Below are 9,619 nucleotides of genomic sequence, written 5' to 3'. Positions count from 1 at the left end.
AATTTATAGCTCACGAAAATTGGAATGCCGCTCACATTTTACCATGCAAATGAAGCTAAAGACAACATTCCTCACATTACATGGAAATATCTTTATAAGCAATAAGTAGATCTTAATTTGTACTCCCTCCGTCCGAAAATACTTGTCATCAAAATGGATAAAATGGGATGTATCTAGACATATTTTAGTTCTAGATACATCTCTATTCATCCATTTTGATGACAAGTATTTTCGGACGGAGGGAGTAACTGCTAATTAGTTGGATCCTTGCTCTCTATGTACACATCGTTCTATTAGATTTTTTATCAACTTACATCACAATCTTTGAACGTTACGGGCTATCATTTTTATACATGCAGTATGTTTATACTCCTATATGCAACCGGCAAAATATATATCCATGGCCCATGGCAATGCACTGGCGTTCGTGGTTAAAAAGCAATAAGTAGATCTTAGTATTTTTTATTTTAAAGTTTAACAATTTTTTCATCTTTGAACTTCGTGGTTACACATGAATCACTAACGCATTCAAAGATTGTGATTGTGAAATCGGTCAAATTATCCACATTTTGTTACTGCCATGTACTGATGTACATTGTCAACCCTAAAAATGCAGAACACACTTTGATCAGGTTTCTGTGTTGGCCGAACCATAATAGCACATGGATCAGATCTCTTAATTAACCTCAAGAGGGGTCGATGTACTGCACAAAGAGGGTAATATTCCTCTCTTCATCAACTGTTTGTTCTTTTAAGATGAAACAAGCAAAATGATACATCGGTCCCATCAATAGAAATAGAATGAAACCCAAGACAGCAGTGTAAAAACACATATTGCAAGAAAATATGATGCCTTAGTTTCTCTTTATATACTGGATTAAACCGTGGATACGATCGGTTTAATCCCAGAAGCTCCTCCCTTAATTAGTCCGATTTAATTCTTATGCCTTATCTCGATTCCCTGCATGATGAGACCGCCCTTACCGTTCAAACGTTTCGTCTCCGCCAGGCCGAAGGAAACGTCGCCATCTTCATCCCCCTCACAGACAAACTCTCCTAGCTCCAGCTCCATCCAACCATCACCCCTTTCACGAGGGAGCACTACATCCTCTGCATGGCTTCTTTGCGGGTTAGGTTGGAGGCAGACCTTGCGGGCAAGGTCGGTGCCTCCAATGCTCACTGATGCATCGGCCGGCCAATCCAGCCCGTAGGACTCGTCGTCCAACTTGTACACCATGTAAGTGGCGTAAGCTGAGCCTCGGGATAGCAACTTGCTGTGTATCTTGCCGTGGATTTCCAACCAGCAAACGAACCTGAGTTGAGCACTCTCAGGGAACCTGGAGTCAAACGCAGGGTTAAGATTCGTAACCAGATGAAAACCAAACAATATCATAAGTTGCAGAAAACCATCTAGCATCGCGCGTTGCAAAATACTTCCTCTGATCCTAAATATAGCCTTTTTAGAGATTCCAATACAGACTACATATGGAGTAAAATGAGTGAATCTACACTCAGAAATATGTCTATATACATCCGTATGTTAGTCCATATTGAAATCTATAAAAGTCTTATATTTAGAAATGGAGGGAGTACTCAACAGGGCAAATTAAATTGCAAACTTTGCTGAACTCGCTGCTAGTTTTTTCATGGCTACTGAATATTCTGGGTTTTGGCCCTCGTGGCAGTTTCATATACTATCTACTACCCTGCATCCTAGCACTTCCACTTGCAATTATAAGCACTATCAAAATTAATGATTGCAACAGAATCTAGCTGCAAGGAAAGACCAAAGGAGGATGGCAAGAAACCTCGAGTCGGTGAGATGGATCCAGGACCAGTAGCGCGGCGTGTCGCGCCACGCGATGGACAGGTCCCTCGCCGGCACCATGTAGCACTTGGCGCCGCTCGCCCTGTCCAGCCACATGCTCTGCACCATGGCGCCACTTTGAGTTGATTGGCTAGCGGTCAACCAAATTTGTTCCAGGGGTTAGTTGTATGTGTATATACATACCAGTCCGCCTGGGAGGAGGACGGGGCTGCCGGAGAGGCGGAGGAACAGGTCCTTCTTCCCGCGCGGCGGCGGCGGAAGCAGCTCTCCGTCGGCCAGCGGCGGGAGGTCGGCGGGCGGCGGCAGGAAGCAGGCCCAGACGGCGTCGGAGTCGGCGGCGGCGCGGAACGCCGGGGAGACCGCGGTGGCGCGGCAGGCGTCGCGCGGCGACGTGCGGGAGAGCGCCGCCGACAGGATCTCCTCCGGCAGGCGCGCGATCTCGCACTGGCCGGGCTCCATCGGCTCCTCCGCCTCCGCGGCCTGGCTGTGTTCGATCTGGCGACGAAACACTCGGAGGAAATTGATTTGATTGATTGATTCGGGGCGAAGCAAGCTAAGCAAGTTACTTATTTTGAACAAGTGGAGCCCGGTCGCCTTGGTACAGACTACAGACAACATCACACGTGGATGCAGACTCAGTTGACTGAATTTGAAGCTGAACCTGGGCCCTGCGACTGCGAGGCCAGCCCGGGCTGAGTCCATCCATCGTAGGTATTTCGGGTATTCGGAGAAGTATACGGGTATTCGGCTACATATTTGTATAGTCGTCGCGGCCACCCTGTACTGTTGTACTACATGCCATCGGAAGAAAAAAAAACTTAGGGCATGTTTTGTTTGCAGTATAGGTTGTCACACCAAATTTTAGTTGTGTCACAACATTTTAGCCGTGTTTGATTCATTGGCACACTTGTGTGTTTAGTCATACTTTTTTAGCTACATGGCCACATGTTATAGGCTTAATTTTTTGACAAATTTTACCACACTTGTGGTGACAATTTTATTTTTTCTCGAATACGCACGAGTGTGTGTATCATATACTCCCGCCGTTCCTAAATATAAGTCTTTCTAGAGATTTCACTAGGTGGACTACATACGGAGCAAAATGAATGAATCTACACTTAAAATGCATCTATATACATCCGTATGTGGTTCATAGTGAAATCTCTACAAAGACTTATATTTAGAAACGGAGGGAGTATTAAAGAAGAAAGGGGGGAGAGCCCTCCACGGTTACATTATATAATCACCGGCGTTTCGCCGCCATCCGCCTAAGCACTAAATCGACTACTCGCCATGTGCCTGTTGGAAATATGCCCTAGAGGCAATAATAAATGGTTATTATTATATTTCTTTGTTCATGATAATTGTCTATTATTCATGCTATAATTGTATTGTCCGGAAATCGTAATACATGTGTGAATACATAGACCACAACGTGTCCCTAGTAAGCCTCTAGTTGACTAGCTCGTTGATCAACAGATAGTCATGGTTTCCTGACTATGGACATTGGATGTCATTGATAACGGGATCACATCATTAGGAGAATGATGTGATGGACAAGACCCAATCCTAAGCATAGCATAAAAGATCGTGTAGTTTCGTTTGCTAGAGCTTTTCCAATGTCAAGTATCTTTTCCTTAGACCATGAGATCGTGCAACTCCCGGATACCGTAGGAGTGCTTTGGGTGTGCCAAACGTCACAACGTAACTGGGTGACTATAAAGATGCACTACGGGTATCTCCGAAAGTGTCTGTTGGGTTGGCACGGATCGAGACTGGGATTTGTCACTCCGTGTGACGGAGAGGTATCTCTGGGCCCACTCGGTAATGCATCATCATAATGAGCTCAATGTGACTAAGGCGTTAGTCACGGGATCGTGCATTGTGGTACGAGTAAAGAGACTTGCCGGTAACGAGATTGAACAAGGTATTGGGATACCGACGATCGAATCTCGGGCAAGTAACATACCGATTGACAAAGGGAATTGTATACGGGATTGATTGAATCCTCGACACCGTGGTTCATCCGATGAGATCATCGTGGAACATGTGGGAGCCAACATGGGTATCCAGATCCCGCTGTTGGTTATTGACCGGAGAGGCGTCTCGGTCATGTCTGCATGTCTCCCGAACCCGTAGGGTCTACACACTTAAGGTTCGGTGACGCTAGGGTTGTAGAGATATATGTATGCGGAAACCCGAAAGTCGTTCGGAGTCCCGGATGAGATCCCGGACGTCACGAGAGGTTCCGGAATGGTCCGGAGGTGAAGAATTATATATAGGAAGTCCAGTTTCGGCCACCGGAAAAGTTTCGGGGGTTACAGGTATTGTACTGGGACCACCGGAAGGGTCCCGGGGGTCCACCGGGTGGGGCCACCTATCCCGGAGGGCCCCGTGGGCTGAAAGTGGAAGGGAACCAGCCCTTAGTGGGCTGGGGCGCCCCCCTTGGGCCTCCCCCCATGCGCCTAGGGTTGGGAACCCTAGGGGGGAGTTCCCCCTTGCCTTGGGGGGCAAGGCAACCCCTTTCCCCCTTGTGGCCGCCGCCCCCCTTGAGATCCCATCTCTTGGGGCCGGCGCCCCCCCAGGGGGCCTATATAAAGGGGGGGAGGGAGGGCAGCACACCACAGCCTTGGGCGCCTCCCTCCTCCCCTGCAACACCTCTCTCTCTCTCTCGCAGAAGCTTAGTGAAGCCCTGCCGAGACCCGCTACATCCACCACCACGCCGTCGTGCTGCTGGATCTCCATCAACCTCTCCTTCCCCCTTGCTGGATCAAGAAGGAGGAGACGTCGCTGCACCGTACGTGTGTTGAACGCGGAGGTGCCGTCCGTTCGGCACTCGGTCATCGGTGATTTGGATCACGGCGAGTACGACTCCGTCATCCACGTTCATTGGAACGCTTCCGCTCGCGATCTACAAGGGTATGTAGATGCACTCCCTTCCCTTCGTTGCTAGTATACTCCATAGATGCATCTTGGTGAACGTAGGAAAATTTTAAAATTATGCTACGATTCCCAACAATGGCATCATGAGCCATGTCTATGCGTAGTTACTATGCACGAGTAGAACACAAAGCAGTTGTGGGCGTTGAGTTTGCCAATTCTTCTTGCCACTACTAGTCGTTTCTTGTTTCGACGGCATTGTAGGATGAAGCGGCCCGGACCGACCTTACACGTACGCTTACGTGAGACAGGTTCCACCGACTGACATGCACTAGTTGCATAAGGTGGCTAGCGGGTGTCTGTCTCTCCTACTTTAGTCGGAACGGATTCGATGAAAAGGGTCCTTATGAAGGGTAAATAGAAATTGGCAAATCACGTTGTGGTCATACGTAGGTAAGAAAACGTTCTTGCTAGAAACCTACAAACCACGTAAAAACTTGCAACAACAATTAGAGGACGTCTAACTTGTTTTTGCAGCAAGTGCTATGTGATGTGATATGGCCAGAAGATGTGATGAATGATATATGTGATGTATGAGATTGATCATATTCTTGTAATAGGAATCACGACTTGCATGTCGATGAGTATGACAACCGGCAGGAGCCATAGGAGTTGTCTTTATTATTTTGCATGACCTGCGTGTCATTGAATAACGCCATGTAATTTACTTTACTTTGTTGCTAAACGCGTTAGCCATACAAGTAGAAGTAATCGTTCGCGTGACAACTTCATGAAGACACAATGATGGAGATCATGATGATGGAGATCATGGTGTCATGCCGGTGACGAAGATAATCATGGTGCCCCGATGATGGAGATCATGATGATGGAGATCATGGTGTCATGCCGGTGACGAAGATAATCATGGTGCCCCGAAGATGGAGATCAAAGGAGCATGATGATATTGGCCATATCATGTCACTATTTGATTGCATGTGATGTTTATCATATTTTGCATCTTATTTGCTTAGAACGACGGTAGTAAGTAAGATGATCCCTTATAATAATTTCAAGAAAGTGTTCACCCTAACTGTGCACCGTTGCGAAGGTTCGTTGTTTCGAAGCACCACGTGATGATCGGGTGTGATAGATTCTAACGTTCGAATACAACGGGTGTTGACGAGCCTAGCATGTACAGACATGGCCTCGGAACACACGCAATACACTTAGGTTGACTTGACGAGCCTAGCATGTACAGACATGGCCTCGGAACACGGAGGACCGAAAGGTCGAGCATGAGTCGTATAGAAGATACGATCAACATGGAGATGTTCACCGATCTTGACTAGTCCGTCTCACATGATGATCGGACACGGCCTAGTTAAATTGGGATCATGTTTCACTTAGATGACGAGAGGGATGTCTATCTGAGTGGGAGTTCATTAAATAATTCGATTATATGAACTCAATTATCATGAACTTAGTCTAAAATCTTTACACTATGTATTGTAGATCAAATGGCCAACGTTGTCCTCAGTTTCAACGCGTTCCTAGAGAAAACCAAGCTGAAAGATGATGGCAGCAACTATACGGACTGGGTCCGGAACCTGAGGCTCATCCTCATAGTAGCCAAGAAAGATTATGTCTTAGAAGCACCGCTAGGTGAAGCACCAATCCCTGAGAACCAAGACGTTATGAACGCTTGGCAGCAGCGTGCTGATGATTACTCCCTCGTTCAGTGCGGCATGCTTTACAGCTTAGAACCGGGTCTCCAAAAGCGTTTTGAGAAACATGGAGCATATGAGATGTTCGAGGAGCTGAAACTGGTTTTTCAAGCTCATGCCCGGGTCGAGAGATATGAAGTCTCCGACAAGTTCTTCAGCTGTAAAATGGAGGAGAACAGTTCTGTTAGTGAGCACATACTCAGAATGTCTGGGTTGCACAACCGCTTGTCTCAGCTAGGAGTTAATCTCCCGGATGACGCGGTCATTGACAGAATCCTCCAGTCGCTTCCACCAAGCTACAAGAGCTTTGTGATGAACTACAATATGCAGGGGATGGAAAAGACCATTCCCGAGGTATATTCAATGCTGAAATCAGCGGAAGGGGAGATCAGAAAAGAACATCAAGTGTTGATGGTAAATAAAACCACTAAGTTCAAGAAGGGCAAGGGTAAGAAGAACTTCAAGAAGGACGGCAAGGGAGTTGCCGCGCCCGGTAAACCAGTTACCGGGAAGAAGTCAAAGAATGGACCCAAGCCCGAGACTGAGTGCTTTTATTGCAAGGGAAGTGGTCACTGGAAGCGGAACTGCCCCAAATATTTAGCAGACAAGAAGAAGGCCGGCAACACCCAAGGTATATGTGATATACAAGTAATTGATGTGTACCTTACCAGTACTCGTAGTAGCTCCTGGGTATTTGATACCGGTGCGGTTGCTCATATTTGTAACTCAAAGCAGGAACTACGGAATAAACGGAGACTGGCAAAGGACGAGGTGACGATGCGCGTCGGGAATGGTTCCAAGGTCGATGTGATCGCCGTTGGCACACTACCTCTGCATCTACCCACGGGATTAGTTTTAAACCTCAATAATTGTTATTTAGTGCCAGCTTTGAGCATGAACATTGTATCTGGATCTCGTTTAATTCGAGATGGCTACTCATTTAAATCTGAGAATAATGGTTGTTCTATTTATTTGAGAGATATGTTTTATGGTCATGCCCCGCTGGTCAATGGTTTATTTTTGATGAATCTCGAACGTGATGTTACACATGTTCATAGTGTGAGTACCAAAAGATGTGAAGTTGATAACGATAGTCCCACATACTTGTGGCACTGCCGCCTTGGTCACATTGGTGTCAAGCGCATGAAGAAGCTCCATGCAGATGGACTTTTGGAGTCTCTTGATTACGAATCATTTGACACATGCGAACCATGCCTCATGGGTAAGATGACCAAGACTCCGTTCTCCGGAATAATGGAGCGAGCAACCAACTTATTGGAAATCATACATACCGATGTGTGCGGTCCAATGAGTGTTGAGGCTCGCGGAGGATATCGTTATGTTCTCACTCTCACTGATGATTTAAGTAGATATGGGTATGTCTACCTAATGAAACACAAGTCTGAAACCTTTGAAAAGTTCAAGGAATTTCAGAGTGAAGTCGAGAATCAACGTGACAGGAAAATTCTTACGATCAGATCGTGGTGGAGAATATTTAAGTCACGAATTTGGTACACACTTAAGGAAATGTGGAATAGTTTCACAACTCACGCCGCCTGGAACACCTCAGAGAAATGGTGTGTCCGAACGTCGTAATCGCACTCTATTGGATATGGTGCGATCTATGATGTCTCTTACCGATTTACCGCTCTCATTTTGGGGCTATGCTTTAGAATGCTTATGTGATCGCCGTTGAGACGACACCGTATGAATTATGGTTTGGGAAGAAACCTAAGCTGTCGTTTCTAAAAGTTTGGGGATGCGATGCTTATGTCAAGAAACTTCAACCTGAAAAGCTCGAACCCAAATCGGAAAAATGCGTCTTCATAGGATACCCTAAGGAAACTATTGGGTATACCTTCTACCTCAGATCCGAAGGCAAGATCTTCGTTGCCAAGAACGGGTCCTTTCTGGCGAAGGAGTTTCTCTCGAAAGAATTGAGTGGGAGGAAAGTGGAACTTGATGAGGTGATAGTCACCCCTTCCGAACCGGAAAGTAGCGCAGCGCGGGAAAATGTTCCTGTGGTGCCTACACCGACTGGGGAGGAAGTTAATGATGATGATCATGAAGCTTCGGATCAAGTTACTACTGAACTTCGTAGGTCCACAAGGACACGTTCCGCACCAGAGTGGTACGACAACCCTGTCCTGGAAATCATGTTGTTAGACAACGGTGAACCTTCGAACTATGAAGAAGCGATGGCGGGCCCGGATTCTGACAAATGGCTAGAATCCATGAAATCCGAGATAGGATCCATGTATGAAAACGAAGTATGGACTTTGACTGACTTGCCCGATGATCGGCGAGCCATAGAAAACAAATGGATCTTTAAGAAGAAGACGGACGCAGATGGTAATGTGACCATCTACAAAGCTCGACTTGTCGCTAAGGGTTATCGACAAGTTCAAGGGGTTGACTACGATGAGACTTTCTCACCCGTAGCGAAGCTGAAGTCCGTCCGAATCATGTTAGCAATTGTCGCATACTATGATTATGAGATATGGCAGATGGACGTCAAAACGGCATTCCTTAATGGCTTCCTTAAGGAAGAGTTGTATATGATGCAGCCGGAAGGTTTTGTCGATCCTAAGAATGCTAACAAAGTGTGCAAGCTCCAGCGCTCAATCTATGGGCTGGTGCAAGCATCTCGGAGTTGGAACATTCGCTTTGATGAGATGATCAAAGCGTTTGGGTTTACACAGACTTATGGAGAAGCCTGTGTTTACAAGAAAGTGAGTGGGAGCTCTGTAGCATTTCTCATATTATATGTGGATGACATATTGTTGATGGGAAATGATATAGAATTCTTGGAGAGTATAAAGGCCTATTTGAATAAGTGTTTTTCAATGAAGGACCTTGGAGAAGCTGCTTATATATTAGGCATCAAGATCTATAGAGATAGATCAAGACGCCTCATTGGTCTTTCACAGAGTACATACCTTGACAAGATATTGAAGAAGTTCAATATGGATCAGTCCAAGAAGGGGTTCTTGCCTGTATTGCAAGGTGTGCAGTTGAGCACGGCTCAATGCCCGACCACGGCAGAAGATATAGAAGAGATGAGTGTCATCCCCTATGCCTCGGCCATAGGGTCTATTATGTATGCCATGCTGTGTACCAGACCTGATGTAAACCTTGCCGTAAGTTTGGTAGGAAGGTACCAAAGTAATCCCGGCAAGGAACACTG

At 46.3% G+C, this 9,619-nt stretch overlaps 1 protein-coding gene across 1 annotated transcript; it reads right to left on the bottom strand.

Annotated features, from left to right (window-relative positions):
* Nucleotides 1–702: 702 nt before the first annotated feature.
* Nucleotides 703–2,431, bottom strand: LOC109756341 (F-box protein PP2-B10). The gene is made up of 3 exons (XM_020315198.4): nt 2,012–2,431; nt 1,809–1,927; nt 703–1,337 (listed from the first exon to the last, which is right to left on the bottom strand). The coding sequence occupies exons 1-3, from the start codon at nt 2,285–2,287 to the stop codon at nt 935–937; spliced, it is 798 nt and encodes a 265-aa protein (XP_020170787.1). The 5' UTR covers nt 2,288–2,431; the 3' UTR covers nt 703–934.
* Nucleotides 2,432–9,619: the final 7,188 nt, after the last annotated feature.

The sequence above is a fragment of the Aegilops tauschii genome, chromosome 4 (assembly GCF_002575655.3).
Source record: "Aegilops tauschii subsp. strangulata cultivar AL8/78 chromosome 4, Aet v6.0, whole genome shotgun sequence".
NCBI classification, from domain to species: Eukaryota; Viridiplantae; Streptophyta; class Magnoliopsida; order Poales; family Poaceae; genus Aegilops; species Aegilops tauschii.
The sequence above is the reverse complement of the archived record's forward strand: the minus strand, read 5'-3'. Positions and strand labels throughout refer to the sequence as shown.